This window comes from Dreissena polymorpha, chromosome 6, assembly GCF_020536995.1.
Source record: "Dreissena polymorpha isolate Duluth1 chromosome 6, UMN_Dpol_1.0, whole genome shotgun sequence".
NCBI classification, from domain to species: domain Eukaryota; kingdom Metazoa; phylum Mollusca; class Bivalvia; order Myida; family Dreissenidae; genus Dreissena; species Dreissena polymorpha.
In genome coordinates this window covers 14,869,457-14,889,455 of record NC_068360.1, presented here as the reverse complement: position 1 = coordinate 14,889,455, position 19,999 = coordinate 14,869,457, and the positions used below count along the sequence as shown (strand labels likewise).

Below are 19,999 nucleotides of genomic sequence, written 5' to 3'. Positions count from 1 at the left end.
AGACTCAAAATTTTGAAAACTAACAAGACGGTCAATTGCTATTCACAAAAGATATATAAAAAAAACTTATAAAAATATTAAATTTTTTCACACACTGTAAACGAATATGTCTTTAGTCTAAATACAGATATCTGAATATGTTTTTATTTTAACAGGATATATTTGTTCTAATACTTGATAGAAAGTAGTCAGTTTTTCCTAATACTTATTCTATACCTGATTGACAGTGGTCAGTTTTTCCTTCAGCCGTCTAAGGTCGGGTTGCACAAGGGTTACCTTGACCTCTGGGTTGTTGCGCGCCTGCTCAAGAATGTCAAGTTCAACGGGAGTCCGAAGGTACCTGAAGCGATAAAGGCGTTTAGGGTTTAACGCAATACAGCTGTAATTTGAGGCAGAAAGTGTCGTCCCTAAAAAGCCTGTGGGGGCTGCACAGGCTAATCTGGGATGAAACTTTACGCACATTTGTTTGAGTGGATTATTTGTTGTTTCAACATCAATAGTTTGATCAATAGGCTATTTAATCTTCTTATACTTATCCTTGGAAATCGAATTTTCCAGTACTAAGCGCATACTTATGCCAGTAACTGACAACTGCCTCACTTGAATCAAAGGTAGGAGGAGAATATCAGTAGAAATAATTTCAGTGCCGATACCCACACGTGTCATCATCATGTGACTGGGTATGGAATGGAGCCCACAATCCTTGAATTTATAGTATAGCCTTCTACCAGCTGCGCAAGGAAAACAGCTACATGTACAGTGTGGTTTTTTTTCTTTGGAGCCAAATTCCTAATCTAAAAAAGTATTATTTTTTTTAAATAACATAAATTATATAGAGAAATCTACGCTTTAATATTGAAAAAACTTCGATTCTCATATGAAAAGTATTTGTGAACAAAACAACATAATTTATCCCTATCCAAAGGGCCCTTGCCCCATGCCGAAATTGGTGTAACCCCCCCCCCCCCAACTAAACTAAAGGTCATAAGAATGACAACTAATAATTACAGCTCCATTAAAATATCATGTCATTCTAATTGGAGTGTGTGACCATTTGACTGGCCATTAATACCCTGATAAACCAGCTGCGAATGCAAATGAAATCATTACTATTCATGAATCTACTTCTTTCATCCATTTGTTGCAAAAGAAAGTACATGTTATTCTTTTTGTCCAACAATACGATCAAATCAGTCATGTAACAAGATGGTGACTTTCGTGTCAAGACGCAGGTCATTAGCCTTCCCTGCATGTACATTTAGGTTGATGATGTCTTTCGTGTTCCACATACATCTTACGTTCTTTCAGTTAAGAAAACAACAGAAGAGCTTGAAGGTTGCAAACAAGACCAATTTGCCAGAGCCGCTCTCTCAGCTAGGTTCAGGAGCACACAACTCTGGAATTTGTGGATAATTGCAAACTCATTGCAACAACATACAGATTTTTGAAGTTTTTATTAAATTGCTTCAGAAATGTGGATGCAGTTTGCTCTACAAAATTTAAACATTTTATGACGACTGACCAATCAACAGAGATACTCTAAAACACTGAAGTTTTTGAGAAGTTCAGTGTTTGTTTTTTCGTTCAAATTGGGTTCAGAATTTGACCCCATTCCCAATGGTAAAACGTGTATATTTTTTCCAAAAGGGATCTTATAATTCCCAATTGGAAGTTTCCAACGAAAACCAGTTTTTACCCCGCATGGCCCATGTTCGAACTTGACCTTCACATCATCTAGATACAACTTCTGACCAAGTGTGGTGAAGATCGGATGAAAACTACTTGAATTAATAAGCGGACACCATGCTGAATGTGTAAAACGTAATATGTGAACCCGTGACCTAGTTATAGAACTGGCATGACCCATATTCAAACTTGACCTAGACATCATCTAGATACAACTTCTGACCAAGTTTGGTGAAGATCGGATGAAAACTACTTAAATTACAGAGCAGACACCATGCTGAATGTGTAAAACGTACTTTGTGACCCTGTGACCTAGTTTTAGAACTTGCATGACCCATATTCAAACTTGATCTAGACATAATCTAGATACAACTTCTGACCAAGTTTGATGAAGCTTGGATAGAAAATACTTGAATTAGAGAGTGGACACAATGATCAATGTTTAAAACGCACTAAGTGACCCCGTGACCTAGTTTTTGACCCGGCATGACCCATATTTGAACTTGACCTAGACATCATCTAGATACAACATCTGACCAAGTTTGGTGAAGATCAGATGAAAACAACATGAATTAAAGAGCGAACACTTAATACAGACCAACCGACCGACAGACAATCTCACTCCTATATACCCCCCCCCTAAACTTTGTTTGTGGGGGTATAAAAAAAAATTTTTTTTCAGATCTTAACCTTATAACCAATGTTACCTTAATTAATATAATACTAAAACATTTTTATTCTCAATGTTGAAGCATCTTTTAGCAAAACAACAACAAATCTTGTTTCCCAATTATTAAACGCCGAAAATTTTCCCACTTAAAAGGGACCCAGCCCCAGTCTCAAAATGGTGAAAACCCCACTTAGGGTCTTATGACAAATACTGACAGGCCACACAGCCCCAAATTATCAGGCAAAGTCCTTGAATTGATAACCCCCACCATAACTTAAAAGTTTGTGACAGATGGACGGACTGACAGATGGACGAATGGGCAGACTGGAAAATGCCAAAACTGTGTCCTTCAGCCTTTGTTGGGGTAAAAAAGATGAAGACTGGTCTGGTATCAACTAGTTCATTATCAATGATTTTAACAGCATTTTCGCCTTTAGTCAAAAATTATAACTTGCAAAAAGGTCTTAACCAGAACATATTCACGTATGTTTATTCTATAACATTTAAAAAATATTTTAGAATAATAATTGATAGCATCTTTTTTCTGTTTTAAAAAATGACCAGTGTTAATCAAAATAGAATAAGGCAATACCCCACCGTGCATCTTAGTTGCGTGTAACCCAGCCAGTAACATCAGGCGGACCATAATTTATATGTGTTGTCCAAATAACACAATAGCAACTGTTTAAAATACTCTTGACTACCTTTATTGTATTTTACTGACCTAAACTGGTCAAATTGATCAAGAATGTCAAATTTATGCGTTGTAAACTATAAAACTTCATTTGCTGGGGTGTAAAAAATGATATGTCTTCTTTTCAAGACCTGGTAAAGATTTTTGAATATTTATTTAATTGTTCCCATAAAATGATGTGCTGAATTTCACCCACATAATTAGTTTGGGTGTAGAGAGAGAACAGCTCAGCCAAAAAAACATGCATCAAAAACCAACAACAAAGTAATTAAAATGGCTTTCAACTCCAGTACGCCCAAAAACAATTCTGCACATAATTGATCCTGCAGACTTCCAGAGGCATGTGTGCTGCATTAGGCTGGAAATTATAATTGTGTGTTTCAGGAATATATACCATATAACTACTGCAGATATCCAACTTCAAATATACCTTTGCGGTCAATTTTTTCATTTGATCTGGTGACTGGCAGAAAATGTGTCTAATACTATCAAAGCAGGCCCTTCTTGAGACAGGTCTCGTTATTTATGATTTTACTTTGTGGTAAAACATGGCCCTAAGAATATAATCAAATATTTTACAAAAATTAGGTGGATTTTATTGAGGAAAAAAATCAGTCAATTAAAAAATATTGGTTTTGGGTAATTTACATTTTAGATGGTGAGGTTACATGATGCATATTTTGTTTTTGACGGTCTTATTTAAATTCATTCATACTGTAACATTGTTTTATTTTACCGTGGTCTTATTTCTAAACGTTCAGCATGATCAAAATAGAATTGCATTCACAACACTGCATTTTGTTCTCATCATTATTGAATAAAAATGTATGAACATAAAAATGCCAGATTTTAATACCAAGCAAATAAGGTGTATGCTTCAAATCTAGACCCCACAAATTCAAATACTTTTACAGTAAACACAGCCAAGCTCCTCGCGCAAAAATGAATTCCAAGAAACAAAGTTTCAATTTTATGCTGCAAGACAAATTCAAGCCCATGGAAAGTCTGCAAAATTGAAGTTACCACATAATGGAAAAGATTTCTGCACCCAAGTGAAACCCAATTTCAAAGTAATTATGTAAGAATAACAAATTATCTGCAAAATCCCCGAAACTATATAAAACACTCACATATCTACCTAAATGTATTTTTCTCACATCCACTTCTTTTTGTCTTGGAAATTTTGAAATTGGTAATGCTAAACAGAATGTACGATGTAACAAAAAAATAATGTTCCTGCTGATTTAGGACTTTTGTTTTTCACTATAATTTGAAAATTCTCAAAGTTAATGTCTCAATATATTTAAATTTGGAAGCTCACACTGAGAAGGGAATGTTTTTTCTGCTGTGTCTATGACTGGTTTATATACAAGATCTATGCATTTTAACAATGGCTGTGGTTCCCAGATGAATGCTTTGCCATTCCAGGAAAAATTTGTTTAACAAATCGGCCATGGGGACATTCCAGCTATTAAAGAGAACCCCTTCTTAAAAATCTTCCATCTATTTCTTATCATTTTAGACCTATGAATAATTCATTGTGTACTCCAATGTAATCTTATGTTTGAATATGCAAACAATTGAAGCTTATGGGAAAAGTTAAGAATGACATTATTTATGCATTTCTTTAAAACAGGTCACTTCTTCACCCTGACCTTTTCCTCAAATTAGAGCCACCATTATCATCATCACCTTCTTCTTCTACTTCATCATTTCATCATCATCATAAAGATCAATAATACAAACAAATTATACAATTATTCAAACAAAAATCTATATACATGAAAAAAGTTGAATCCTAGGAAAAATTAATCAATTAACATTTGATGAGATAACAAAATCAAAAATACATGTCTAATGCGTTGGACAAATACTGGGAATATTATATTGTATTGAACGGGCTGATATCTTTTACATTTTATTCAATGCACCCACATTGAAAATATTTATTGCTATAATACAACAGAAACAATCGTGCCACTGCATGGGTAAAATTGTTTAGTTGTTATTTGAGACCTTCCACCATAGACAACACAATATAACATAATGTTATGTATGTCATACTGCTAAATGCAATTATAAAAGGTTCAGTCAGCATATTAAAAATGTGAATAGCTGTTCGTAATCAAAAGTGCCCTTAATTTAAATTCCAATTAAACCTTTCCCGTTTAGAGGCAAAGGGAAAATGGCTATGTGCAAACAGCATAAAACCAGAACAGCCTGCGAGTAACAACCAGTCTGTTCAGATTTTATACTGTCTGCTGCTCATCAGTATCTAATTGTCTAAAATGAAACTTTTAAAATTTGAATCTAGTAAGAAAGGTCTTTAATTAAATGTAACTTTCTAAGGAAATACAAATGCGTCTAAATACGTTACTAAGAGGTAAAGGTTAAAGACCATTAGGCCATAACTAGATTACCCCCAAAAAATGAATTTTGAGAAGTGAACAAGATTACGTTTCTAATAAAACAAATCCTCCACACCTACGATACGCAAACATGTTCCCTCAATTCCAATCCTTGCAATTCATTGATTGAAGTGTAACAGAAGGATAAGTCCTGGGCTGCAAAACTATGCACACATATATATGAGTCTTGCTCTAGAAAAACAGGGCTTAATGCATGTTCTGGGAAAACAGGGCTTAATGCATGTTCTGGGAAAACAGGGCTTTATGCATCTTCTGGGAAAACAGGGCTTAATGCATGTTCTGGGAAAACAGGGCTTAATGCATATTCTGGGAAAACAGGGCTTAATGCATGGGTGCCACGTTTTGTCTGAGATTAGCCCTTTTTATTTATTTATTTTCTAAAAAATTAACAGTACATATTGAATTATTTCATTAATGATTTGTGCTCTTTTTAGAGTAAAAACATTAACAGTTATTAACCCATTTATGCCTAGCGTCTAGAAAAAATGCCTTAGCAAACAGTGTAGACCCAGATGAGACGCCGCATAATGCAGCGTCTCATCAGGGTCTGCGCTCTTTGCTTAAAGAAATTTCTGTAAGAAATATTCTAAATATAGAAATAAATATACTAGACATACCTAATTTTGGAAATAAATTTATCCAATTTAGAAGGATGGGAGAGTCCACTAGGCATAAATGGGTTAAGTCTATGATAAATTATATAAAATAATGCACAACAGATAAACCACTGAAGCCTAGACAGGCTACAATATCTTGAAAACAACAAACGATCACAGACTGAATGTCAAAATCTTGAAAGTAACAACAGCATGCATACTTGAAAAAACGCACTTGATCTTATGCTTTCATCTTTATGAGTTGAAAACACATGCAACTGCAATCTGTAAATGTGATGATAGAAACAAAACAGAAAGCCATAAAACAGTAGATAACATAGAACATGAATAAATAAAACTATCTGACAGCTTTCAATGAAATTTGCGAACTGTCAGTTTTTTTAATTGTCTAGTATGAATAGTTGCACGTGAAAATTACACAGTTCACAAAGTTTCTTTCAGATGGCCTTACGAACAGATCATTTTATGACAGATTTAATCGCCTCGAAACAATGTCATCATGACATGCAAAGGTAATACAACTCCAACCGACATACAGGGGGCCTGCAGACGAAATTAATCCCTTGAAAATATCAATGCAATAACACTGTATTGGAAACAGAAATCTTCATTCGTCTGCTTTCCATATGCTATATACTCATAGCCGCTGATTAAATTTCTAATGTGTGGGGCTCTGGGATAATTCAGAAATTCAACACTTAATATTAGTGAAAGTAATTGCAATATAAACACCATGTTGCAGTGGGTATGAAATTGCAACCCCGACAGATAAGTGTGACTAATAAATATGTGTCTGCATGCAATGGCGTTAACTAATAAATATGTGTCTGCATGCAATAGCGTTAACCTGCTCAGTTTAAACAGTAAGATACTTCTTAAATTTGTACATATAAGCATTTGTAAGAATTCAACTTGACTGTATTTTGAAAAATATTATATTTCAATTGAAGCTGTACTCATGCTCAGGGAATCACAGAAATGCACAGACATGTTATACTTATGTAAGACGGTACAATGTTGCATTGAAAATGCAGAAAACATGCTCTATAGAACACATTGCCTATGTCTATACATGAGAAGTAAAACTGCATGTTAGTGAAATCCAATTCCAAAGTAATTTCGTAAGAATAACAAACCATGTGCCCATAATATGTGAAAATTTCTAACTTTGTTAATATTTTCTTCAGCTTTTCATTATAAGGGAGCTAATCACTGAGTTGTGTTGTAGAGGGAGCTTATCACAGAGTTGTGCTTTAAAAGGAGCAAATCACAGATTTATGTGCCGTACATGGATATAATTACATTACATTTAATGTACTGCAAAGAAGCTAACCATGTTCTTTCAAGGAAGGAAACTTATCACAGAGTTATTTTTAGTAAAGGGAGCTTATCACAGAGTTATTTTTAGTAAAGGGAGCTTATCACAGATTTATGTGCTGTAAAGGGAGCTTATCACAGAATTATGTGCTGTAAAGGGAGCTTATCACAGAGTTATGTTCTGTAAAGGGAGCTTATCACAGAGTTATGTGCTGTAAAGGGAGCTTATCACAGAGTAATGTGCTGTAAAGGGAGCTTATCACAGAGTTATGTGCTGTAAAGGGAGCTTATCACAGAGTTATGTGCTATAAAGGGAGCTAATCACAGAGTTATGTGCTGTAAAGGTAGCTTATTTCAGAGTTATTTTTAGTAAAGGGTGATTATCACAGAGTTATGTGCATTAAAGAGAGCTAATGACAGATTGTGTGTTTTAAACAGAAATAGTTACAGAGTAAAACACAGTCATGGTAGCTAATTACAGAGTTTAAAGATGTCAAGGAAGCTTATAACATAGTTGTGTTTTAAAGGGAGCTTATAAAAGATGTTAAATGTCCAAACTTCCATAAAATAATGTTTCAGCTGGAATTGAAATATAAACAGTACAAACACACAAACTGATGCACACACACCTGCATTGTGACAACTATATAGAGCTGAATGCGGCACACTTGACAAAAATGATGAAAAAACAAATTTTACTCCTCTACTTTAAACAGGGTTTTAACCCAAAAAGATAAAGCACTTTCAACATGCAGTATTCAGGCAATAAAAGCATTTCATTCACATTGTTAACTTCCTATGCATGTGCACATACATTTATATGGATTATCATTTAAGTCCGGAAACTTTAATAACGACAAAAACAAATAGAATAATTCCTCCGTGTCCTTAATGAAAAGATGTCGTTTATTTTTTTATTCCTTTTGAAGTAGAGACTGTTGACCTGAATTCTCATCAATCAGCTCCGACTGTTTGCTTTGTTTCCCTATGCAGCTCATTAACGGTGTCTTCAAGCTACTGCACAAACATATAGTCAGTTTGAATTATATCATGAAAAATATTGACAAATTAAATGGGTAACAGAAGATTATAATAATGTGAGGGAAAATTTGCTGATAATAATCACTGATGATATTTTCGGTTGTTGTTCATGGTGATCATGTTTATTATGGTTATATGTGTATTGATGATGATGTAGATGATGACTTTATGTTGATGACTGATGATAATAATGGTGTCATGCATGTTGTTGTTGATGGTGGTGGTGTTGATGATAGTTAGGTTATAGTGATAATGATGATGTTTATCACACTGATTATTAAGACATTGATGATGTTGTTGTTTTTGATATATTTTTTAAATTATTATTATGATGTTGATGATGATGATGTTGTGGTTGATGATACTGCTGCTGCTGCTGATGATGATAAAGATGATGGTAATCATCAGAGGAGGAGGATTAAAATGATTATGCCATTATATTAGGATAAAACAATAGACAATAAAACTAAAATGTAATAAATAAGCTTTACAAGACACACAACTAAATAGGGCCATCTTAACACAGATATTCCATAACCTTTCAAAGCAATGTCTGCTTAGTTTGATGACCAATGATTTGCAACTTTGTAATCAGTGGTTCATTTTATAGTTAAGTGTCAAGACCAAAAATAACATTTTGTCATTCCTTGGCAGGTTCTTTGGCAAGCAAAAGTAATTTTCATCAGTACCTGCTTGCAATCATATGAGCCTTGTTCTGAGAATGAACTGGGCAGAATGCATGTGCGTAAAGTGTCATCCCAGATTAGCCTGTGCAGTCCGCACTAGATAATCAGGGACGACACTTTCCGCCTAAACTTGATTTTCGGTTAGGAGGGACTTCCTTGAAACTAAAAATACCATAAAAGCGGAAAGTGTCGTCCCTGATAAGCCTGTGCGGACTGCACAGGCTAATCTGGGACGACACTTTACGCACATGCATTATGCCCAGTTTTCTTAGAACGCGACTCATATAAGTAATGTGCAGGCTCTCTAGTAAACAACACATTTATATGAGCCCTCCTCTGGTAAAACAAGGTTTAATGAATGTGAATTAAGTGTGGGCATAGATTAGGCTGTGCAATCCTCACAGGCTGATCAGGGACAACACTTTCTGCCTCGACTGGCTTTTTGATAGGAAGAGACTAGCTTTCAACTAAATATTCAATACAATACAATTCAAAACAAGTTCAATTTGCAACCCCTGATAAGCCTGTGCAGACAGTACAGGCTAACTAAATATTCAATACAAGTTCAATTTGTAACCCCTGATAAGCCTGTGCAGAAAGTACAGGCTAACTAAATATTCAATACAAGGTGAATTTGCAACCCCTGATAAGCCTGTGCAGACAGTACAGGCTAACTAAATATTCAATACAAAATGAATTTGCAACCCCTGATAAGCCTGTGCAGACAGTACAGGCTAACTAAATATTCAATACAAATTGAATTTGCAACCCCTGATAAGCCTGTGCAGACAGTACAGGCTAACTAAATATTCAATACAAGGTGAATTTGCAACCCCTGATAAGCCTGTGCAGACAGTACAGGCTAACTAAATATTCAATACAAGGTGAATTTGCAACCCCTGATAAGCCTGTGCAGACAGTACAGGCTAACTATATATTCAATACAAGGTGAATTTGCAACCCCTGATAAGCCTGTGCAGACAGTACAGGCTAACTAAATATTCAATACAAGGTGAATTTGCAACCCCTGATAAGTCTGTGCAGACAGTACAGGCTAACTATATATTCAATACAAGGCGAATTTGCAACCCCTGATAAGCCTGTGCAGACAGTACAGGCTAACTAAATATTCAATACAAGGTGAATTTGCAACCCCTGATAAGTCTGTGCAGACAGTACAGGCTAACTAAATATTCAATACAAGGTGAATTTGCAACCCCTGATAAGTCTGTGCAGACAGTACAGGCTAACTAAATATTCAATACAAATTGAATTTGCAACCCCTGATAAGCCTGTGCAGACTGTACAGGCTAACTAAATATTCAATACAAGGTGAATTTGCAACCCCTGATAAGCCTGTGCAGACAGTACAGGCTAACTAAATATTCAATACAAGGTGAATTTGCAACCCCTGATAAGCCTGTGCAGACAGTACAGGCTAACTATATATTCAATACAAGGTGAATTTGCAACCCCTGATAAGCCTGTGCAGACAGTACAGGCTAACTAAATATTCAATACAAGGTGAATTTGCAACCCCTGATAAGTCTGTGCAGACAGTACAGGCTAACTAAATATTCAATACAAGGTGAATTTGCAACCCCTGATAAGTCTGTGCAGACAGTACAGGCTAACTAAATATTCAATACAAGGTGAATTTGCAACCCCTGATAAGTCTGTGCAGACAGTACAGGCTAACTATATATTCAATACAAGGTGAATTTGCAACCCCTGATAAGCCTGTGCAGACAGTACAGGCTAACTAAATATTCAATACAAGGTGAATTTGCAACCCCTGATAAGCCTGTGCAGACAGTACAGGCTAATCTGAGATGACACTTTTTGCACATGCATTAAGCTCAGTTTTTTCTCCAAAAAGGCTGATACAAATAGTAAGGTGCAGCCAGTCATTAACTAACATTATCACCCGCTTGTGAACTTCAAATTTATATGAGTGAGTGTGAGTCAGTGAGTTTAAGAGTGAAAAAAGAACGAACTAAATATACAAAAAAACACATAATATTAACTCATATAACAATTTTGTTCATTAATATACATATAACATTAATGACCAGGTTTTTTTTACCGATTTTATAGCCCAAAATCAGCTATTATTCCCAATCACAAAAAGTATACTTTTTTCCCCAAATTTGCTTAAAAATTCCAAATCGGGAAAAAAACCGCAGATTACAGCGTTACGTCGGATCCAGTCTCATACGGGTTTTTAGACTTAACCTCAATTTGGATAACATCGGCATTATTCGTGTGCCCGTTATTCTCTGTGTTGTTCAGGCGCTTATTATATTTGTGATGAAATTCAAGCGTTTTGTAATTCGGCTGAATGGAAGCCAAATATGTCACACAATTAGAAATAGTACATGAAAAAGATTTCTAAGCCAAAACCTGGCCAAACGAAAACTATTCATTTTTTAAAGCAAGCGTCATTAAATAATCAAATGTCGTCAACAAGTACAAGTTCTCCCATTGAAACTCCTTTGATTGTTGATGATAGTACTTAATAACAAGTGACTCTTTTGCATCGTCATCGTTGATTTCCGAAAGCAAAGTGCTGACTGATGTTCAACATGTTGAAAGAACTAGTTCTTCAGAAGAAGGTGAAGCTTGTTATGTGGAAAACTGTTTCTAAAATTAGCATTTTCTTTGATATTTTTCAAAGAATACTATCAGAATAGCAAACAGTTTGGATCCAGATGAGACGCCACGTTTTGTGGCGTCTCATCTGGATCCAAACTGTTTGCAAAGGCCTTCAAAATCCGGTTCCAGCGCTCAAAGGGTTAAAGATGTTGAACTCTTTCATGTATTTTTAAATCCAATGGGCTATCTCCCGAAAAAGCTGAAAAAAAACTCATGTCATTATTCCTAAGAAGCAGAACATAAAACCGCTGCATATTTATATTAAAGCCAATTTTAAAATGATACTTACCGGTAAACACTGTATGATAAATATTCACAATCTCTAGCAATCTCTAGGGTCATTTTTTGGAATGTATTTGTAACAGAAAATTGAAAAAAAAAACATTGTCATATAAATTACAATGTCAGTTGAAAAAATTATCTTATTTTGTTATACTCTGGGCTCCAATAGGTTAAAGGCATATTATTAACGAACATTTTTATTTTAGAGTAAACATTTCTTCATTTATATCACCTAGGCAGGTTACATAAATTCCGAGCAAAGTGTCTTATATCTTTAACAGATATCAAGTGATGAGTGATAAATGGAGAAAGACAGGTCGTAATCTTTATTTCATCGTTTTATATCCTACTCACTTTTTTTGCGGAAATATTTACTACTTTGTCTCGTTTTGACGACCTCTTTGAAAATAAAATTGTTACATAACTCGAAGAAATTGACCCAGAATTTCAGAATGTGTCAAGGCTGGTAGATAATTTGTGACATTGATAAATATATTTTGAAAATTCAAAATGCGGTCAAATGTTATTGAAATGTTTTTATTCACCATTTTGTCTTTTTGACTAATTGGGAATTAAAAGTTGTTATTTTTGCTTAGAAATACTTTAAAATTGAGAATAAAAGTGTTTTCAACATATTATATTTGATAAGGTTCAATTCATTGAGATGGATGGGAGATGAACTTAAAGTTGATATTTATGGGAGATTACCCAAATGTTGAGATATTTTTTAACAAAAAAAAGTTGTGGAAACCAGTGATTTTTTTTGCTCAAAATTACCGCCGATTTTCGGCTGCTTCCCAATCGGGAAATTCTACCTTTTTTCCCAAAAATCTGACCAAAATTTCCCCAAAAAGCCAAATAATGTTGTTTTTTTTTGTTTTTTTTTTGTTTTTTTTTAAAGATGTCTCTTATTACTTAATAATGATTTCTTAACTCAATATCTCAACTTTATTTTTTAAACATCCTGTGTTACTTATCATATTTATAATGCTTAAAATTTCCCAATTTTATGGTTTATCGTGCTATTTTTCCCAATTTCACGGTTTATCGTGCTAATTTTCCCAATTGAAATGGCACAGGCTGTAACAAATAAAAGCAAAAAAAATCACTGGAAACCTTCAATATGGAATTTCAGACTGTCATTTGGGAAAAGTAAAATCTCTTTGAGATTGGACATTGGACCGAATGGGAGCCCCAAATTTGGACCAAAACAAACAGTGTATTGGGAGCATTAAATAAGTGTTATCAATAGGAACATTTTCTGAAAGTCAGCAAATTACAACTCCAGAAATCCAAAATCTTCTTGTATTCTTTGACAACTCCGGTGGGTATATGCAGCTGTGAGCCACATTTAAAACACCATGAAACAGTTTGCTTGTTTTTTTAAATGCATGGGTAATACCCCATGACCTTAAAAATCTTGAAAGTACATTTTGATAAATTTGAAACAAGTGTAATGGCCTTTTTTAAGACCACATTACAAAAAACAGATGTGCACTATGACTGTTTAGGCATAATAGACAATAGTTACGCCAAGATTTTTCCACATTAAAGAGTTTATTACCATCTTCCCTCAAATCACACTACACATTTTTGTAGTTGGACTTAATATGAAGTGGGTTATAAAGTTAATGTTGAAAAGAAGTGCACTTCTTGGGGGTGGGGGGGGGGGGCAAAATAATGTGCATAAAAGTGTAGCCTTCGACTAGGATAAAAATTGAACCTGTAGTTTAGATAATGATGGATAGATCATTAAGTCTAAGTCGTTCCAATGCCTTAGTGATACAGTTTCTCTAGAAATTGACTGTAAAAAAACTTTTGACATAAAAGCCATATTTCTTTGAAATAATGCACTTCTCTGCCAACTGACTTAAACATCATAAAGTTCTTGCATCATATGAAATCTCATGTTTGAAGAATTTTCGTCTATCATTAATTTCAGAATATCATCACAACTTTAAAACTGAAAACAGTCTTTAACAACATATATGCCAATTGCTTCATTACATCACTTGGTACAGAATCAACATTTCAGATTATTTTATGAAGCATTATTAATGACAATTTAATTTTAAAATGTTTCAATGGCATTGTGCCAAATCCATTTTGCAAACGTATCCTTGCTGTTTAACAATGGAATAGATATTTTTATAAAATGAGATACATTACAAAGAATTTCTTATGCCTATTCTTTGCATGAATCAAAACCAAATCCCATACATCTATCTGTGCACTTCAAGTTTAGTTTAAACCTATTTATTTTAGCTTGATTGCATCCAAAGCCTTATAAGGCTTAGTTGAAACACTCTCCTGTCTGTTTCCTGGGACTATAACCAGTACTTTTTGTCTATGTGGGAGATCTAAAGAACGCTCACACAGTGGGGATCGCACCTGTGACTTCCCGGTCGCTATGCAAACACCATATCCTCTACACCACGACGACCTCTCTGTGCACTTTTAATGGTGCATATTGGTTTAATCCCATGAAAACAACACACTTAAAAGGACTTGTGCAAAGATTTTTTATTGTTTCTTTACCACTTAAAAATGTATTTTGACGTGTTTGTAGTCCCTTGGAAAGTTCAATTTTATTAAAGACCTTTCTTACAAGATTCAAGTTCTTATGGCTTCTTTTCCAAACCTTAGATACTGATGAGCAGCAAACAGCATACAACCTGAAGTTAACCGTCTGCGAGTTACTTGCAGACTGTTCTGGTTTTATGCTGTTTGCACATAACCATTTTCTCTTTGCTTCCGAGTGGGAAAGGGTTAAATATCTTGAAATTAATTTAGTAACAATTTAGCCTATCGTATTTGGAATAGTTTAAAAGAAATAAACTAAAAATGAAAAATAAATGATAAAACTTAAGGCCTAAGCGTTCTTTTGAGTTATAATCCAGAAACCATCTGATGGACGGACCGACGGACAGACCGACCGACATGTGCAAAACAATATATCCCCTCTTCTTCGAGGGGGAGGGGGGAATAATAAAAAGCACATTCATTAAAATGATATCCCCAGCCATTTATAGCTATACACCAATGAAGCAGCTTCATCATGTTGATATCTTATATAGTTTCTGAGAAATAGTCTGTAAACAATTTTGTGACATTTTGCTATTTAATAATCAATTAAAGCATTTAAAATGCTTTAAATTTTTACAATTGTGGTTGATGATTATAAATAAACATACATACATTTTTTTAATTTCTTAGTCACGACAGTTATTTTGCTTGTTCGAATGAAATGTATAGTCTACATTATATTTTGAATGAATGAGATTTGTTTGAAAATAGTAGATTTACCAAACTGTGAGCGAGACTCCCTTTTATATGAAACAATAAAGTGTAATGTTTTACAATACAACTCTTGCTGGTATTGTGAACTTTGCATGTGGTTCAGTAATGGGCAGCTTTTGTAGTTTTACAGCCGTCAGACATTTTTTAAGTGAATATAAGCATTATAAGGGCAATGAACTTGTTTCAACATCTGATAACACTATGTATGAATTAAAAATATGAAGGCGTTAAACAGGGCAAAACACCTAATTGTACCTCAGAAACTACAAGAAACACATGTTATCGTTGCAAACATTGCAATCTGCCCGCCCTCTGTGGTATAAATAACAGGGGCAAACATTGTGCTAAGAACAACACATGTTGTACAAAAACTCAGATTTGTGAAATTCCATTTGTTTAAATACAGTTTAAGAATCCAAGTTAATTGACTTTAGCAAAAACTAATGCTATTAATTAAGATAACTTTTTTAGATTTAAATTAAACATAAAATGGAGCAACAAAAAGTACTACTAATGTCGTATCTTTTAAGGCTCAGCTGTTGCAATTCTAAGACATCCAAAGTTAAAGATAAAATTTTAAAAATTGTATTAATTAACAGAAATTAATAATCTCTAGGAATTGTTTAAAAAATTTATGACACAATCTTACACTGACACCTGTAAAGTTAGTTAAAAAATCTACATACAATTTTTGTTTTTTGTAGTTCTGACATTTGCGCTGGTGACTAAGCTAAAAGTTTGTAGAATGCTTCCCAGACTGATTAATTGGTTTTAATATGATACCTTGTAAATAAAACAACAACAAAATTTAACTGTGAAGTAATAGTTTTCTTCCTCCCAGCCTAATATCTTTCATTTTTAAATGTTTGCGCACTAAGGTGCATATTAACCCATTCCCCCTCAGAAGCAAAGTAAAAATGGCTATGTGCAAACAGCATTAAACCACAACAGCCTGCGAGTAACTCACAGTGCAAACAGCATTAAACCACAACAGCCTGCGAGTAACTCACAGTGCAAACAGCATTAAACCACAACAGCCTGCGAGTAACTCACAGTGCAAACAGCATTAAACCACAACAGTCTGCGAGTAACTCACAGTCTGTTCAAGTTTGCTGCTCATCAGTTACTAAGGGTTTGTAATGCAGCATTTACAATTTGAATTTAGTAAGAAAGGTATTTAATTGAATTTAACTTTATATGGGACTGCAAATGCTTCAAAATACCGATCTAAGGTAAAGGGTTAACCAATTTGTTAAAAAAAACAAAACTCCAGAATGTTTAATGCAGCCAATGTGTGGTAAATGCCAGTCCAGGTTATCGCACATAACCTAGTCGACAGTTCTACGTCTTCAAGAATGATATCATGCCAGCAAACGCATGTGGTAATAGCTGCAGTTATCACTTAAATCAAGAAACGAAAACATTCACTAAACTATTAAAACAAACAAATAGCTTGTTTTTATTATCATATTTTTTACTGGGAAGCTGAGAAAAACATCCATCAAAAGTGATGCAGAAACACATGATTCTAATAGCAGAGTGATGGCTTGGATTTACCAAAAAACACTTTATTATGATCCTTGCTCTCAGAAACAAAACTTAACCCTTTGCATGCTGGGAAATTTGTCGTCTGCTAAAATGTCGTCTGCTGAATTAAAAAAAATTATCATTTTCTTCGATTTTTTTTCAAAGAATACTATTAGAATAGCAAACAGTTTGGATCCTGATGAGACGCCACGTTTTGTGGCGTCTCATCTGGATCCAAACTGTTTGCAAAGGCCTTTAAAATTCGGTTCCCGCGCTGAAAGGGTTAATACATATGTGGAAAATCCCTGATTTAAGCCTTCTTAAGGCTATTTTGTGACGATACTTTACACCTAGAATGGATTTTGGTTTAGAAGAAAAATTCTTTCAAAGAAGAAATTCCATAAACACAGCAAGTGACCTCCCTGATTAGCCTGTGCAGACTACAGAGACTGAGTGGACTTTCAAACGTTCAAAAGGCTCAAAAAATAATTACAAACCAGAATTTATCTTTTGTTTGTTTGTGTAGATGGGTTTGTTTGGGGTTTTTTGCAAATTTTAACAGTACAGTCAATTTTATCATGGTGGTATAAGTTCACCTGCTCACTCTTTTCCTGGGTAAGCTGGCGTACTAGTACTAATTTTACTTTCTTGCACCAGTAACTGACAATTGACCTTCTTTACAGTCACCATGGAGTAGTGGATATGGTGTCCGCCTTTGTCCCACTGTGCGAGCACTCTTTGATTTCCCCTAAAGACACCAAGTACTTGTTTTTAGTCCGAGGAAACGGACTCGACAGCATTTCCATAAGCCATATAAGGCTTTCGATGTAATTCAGGAATAAGAGATAGGGAGAGAATGGCTGCACAAAAAAGTTCATGAACCAATCCTCACACAAGTTTAAGAGGCTTGACGAGGCATCCAACCCAAATCTAAAAAACATAACCCATATTCTGACAGACAGACGGGCAAGTGCAGTTCTTCATGCCTACCACTTTGATGTGGCATAAATACACAAAAACTGGGCTTAATGCATGCCTGTTAAGCGTCATTCCAGATTAGCCTGTGCAGTCTTCATAGGCTGATCAGGGACGACACTTTCCCTTTCATGGTATTTTTCTCTTTCAACCAAAAATCCAAGTTGAGGCACAAAGTGAAGACCCTAATAAGCCTGTGTGGACTTCACAGGCTAGTCTTCGACGACACATGACCCACACACATTAAGCCCAATGTTCCCAGAGCTTGGCTCAAATTCTTACGCTGATATTTCTGTCCCGTTCCAGCACGTCGCACTCTGGGGGTTCTGTTCAAACTTGGCGGGCTCGGCACAAATGTCGTCTGCCAGGTTGGTGTACAGTCCCTTGGCATCAATCAGGTTCATGGTGGCCTGCATCAACTCTATTGATAGTGGACCTGTCACCTGCAGTTATGTGAAAAGGGCTTAATGACAGATTTTTGTATTTTTTTAAATGTCACTAAATATAATTTTTATTATGTCTTGTATAGGCTTGAATTTCAATCCCCCTGGATACAAAATCAGCTACCACTGCGCCATGCAGTCTTTAGTACTTATTTCCTGACATCAACACAATATTAGTACTATACATCAATACAATGTTAGTACTCAACAAATATTTTCCAAATTATCAAAGAAGAAGCATTAAAAAGGCTTTTTTATTTAACCAAATCCATGGTCATCTATCAATCATTCATTTTAAACATCATTCTTAGTCATTAGGGTTATTTTGCTTGTTTATACATAATGTGAACATTCTTTTTTGAATCTAGCTGTGACAATTACTTTGGAAATCATCCTTTTATTAAACTGTGAACAAAAGTGCATTTGATCAAAACAAGAGATCCAAAGTGGTACAGGGTTGCTCACTAAAATCATGAAAATTTAAACATCATTCCACTTGACTGCATAACTTCTCACCTACCAAACAGGATCATATTTTAAATCCAACAAATGTACTGGACAGTGTTTTTTTCACCAGTTTGGGAATGGAGCCGGGTCCCTTTTAATTGCAAAAAACAAAATGACTAAAATTCGGGAAATGAGTGTTGTTGTTATTTTGCAAACAAATACTTCAAAATTAAGAATAAGTGTTTATAAGATTATATTTAGTAAAGTTCAACTTATAGAGCTGTATGTGAGATGAAATAAATGTTGGAATCTAAAAACAAAATATTTTATTTTATAGAAAACCTTCAATTTGGAATTTTAAGGTCCCATCTGGGCAAAAATATATGTATCCTTTTCCATTTGGAATGGGTCCAAATACCGGACCGGAATTTGAACGACAAAAACAACACTGCTTGATAACTTGAGGAAAAGGGAAAACCAGGACCACTTATTGGAAACTTTTTGATCAGTGTCACAATCCTAGATTTTAATTATCAAAGACATATCTGGAATAAAACCTTGAGAATGATCTCTTTCAGTGCTGGATCCGAATTTTGAAGGCCTTAGCAAACAGTTTGGATCCAGATGAGACGCCACGTTCTGTGGCGTCTCATCAGGATCCAAACTGTTTGCTATTCTTATAGTATTCTGTGAAAAAAAAATCAAAGAAAATGCTAATTTTAGAAATTCAGCAGACGACATTTTAGCAGACGACAAATTTCCCAGCATGCAAAGGGCTATTCCTTACCTCAGTTTGAACATTAGATGTCACTGAAATAGACGGTGTGAAGGGTGCACTTGAGCCATCTATAGTAATGCCACATAGATCCTGCACCTGAAAGTGTCACAAACATAATTGCGTATCAATCTACTGTTTTACCACAACTAATAATTCAAATGAAATCTTCACTAAGACTGATGAATATACTGTTAACAAAAACTAATCAATCACATGAAATGTTCACAAAGGCTGATCAATCTACTGAAATGATTACAAAGACAATATCAATCAAACGATTTGTAAACAAAAACTTATTAATATACTGTTAACAAAAACTAATCAATCAAATAATTTGCATAAAACTAGAACAGCCTTCGTGTAACTCGCATTCTGTTCAGGTTTTACTCTGTTTGCTTCTCAGAAGTATCTAAGGGAATTCTCTACGGGACTACATATGCGTCCAAATATGT

General features: G+C 34.7%; 1 protein-coding gene across 1 annotated transcript in view; it reads right to left on the bottom strand.

The window, feature by feature from the left end:
* The window catches only part of LOC127835393 (glypican-5-like), a 104,458-nt gene that overhangs the window by 6,921 nt on the left and 77,538 nt on the right, over positions 1 to 19,999 (bottom strand). The window contains exons 4-6 of the mRNA XM_052361804.1: positions 19,557 to 19,643; positions 18,162 to 18,322; positions 217 to 340 (exon numbers count right to left, since the gene is read on the bottom strand). Of these exons, the coding sequence (XP_052217764.1) occupies positions 217 to 340; positions 18,162 to 18,322; positions 19,557 to 19,643 (372 nt within the window). The remainder of the gene's footprint in view (positions 1 to 216; positions 341 to 18,161; positions 18,323 to 19,556; positions 19,644 to 19,999) is intronic.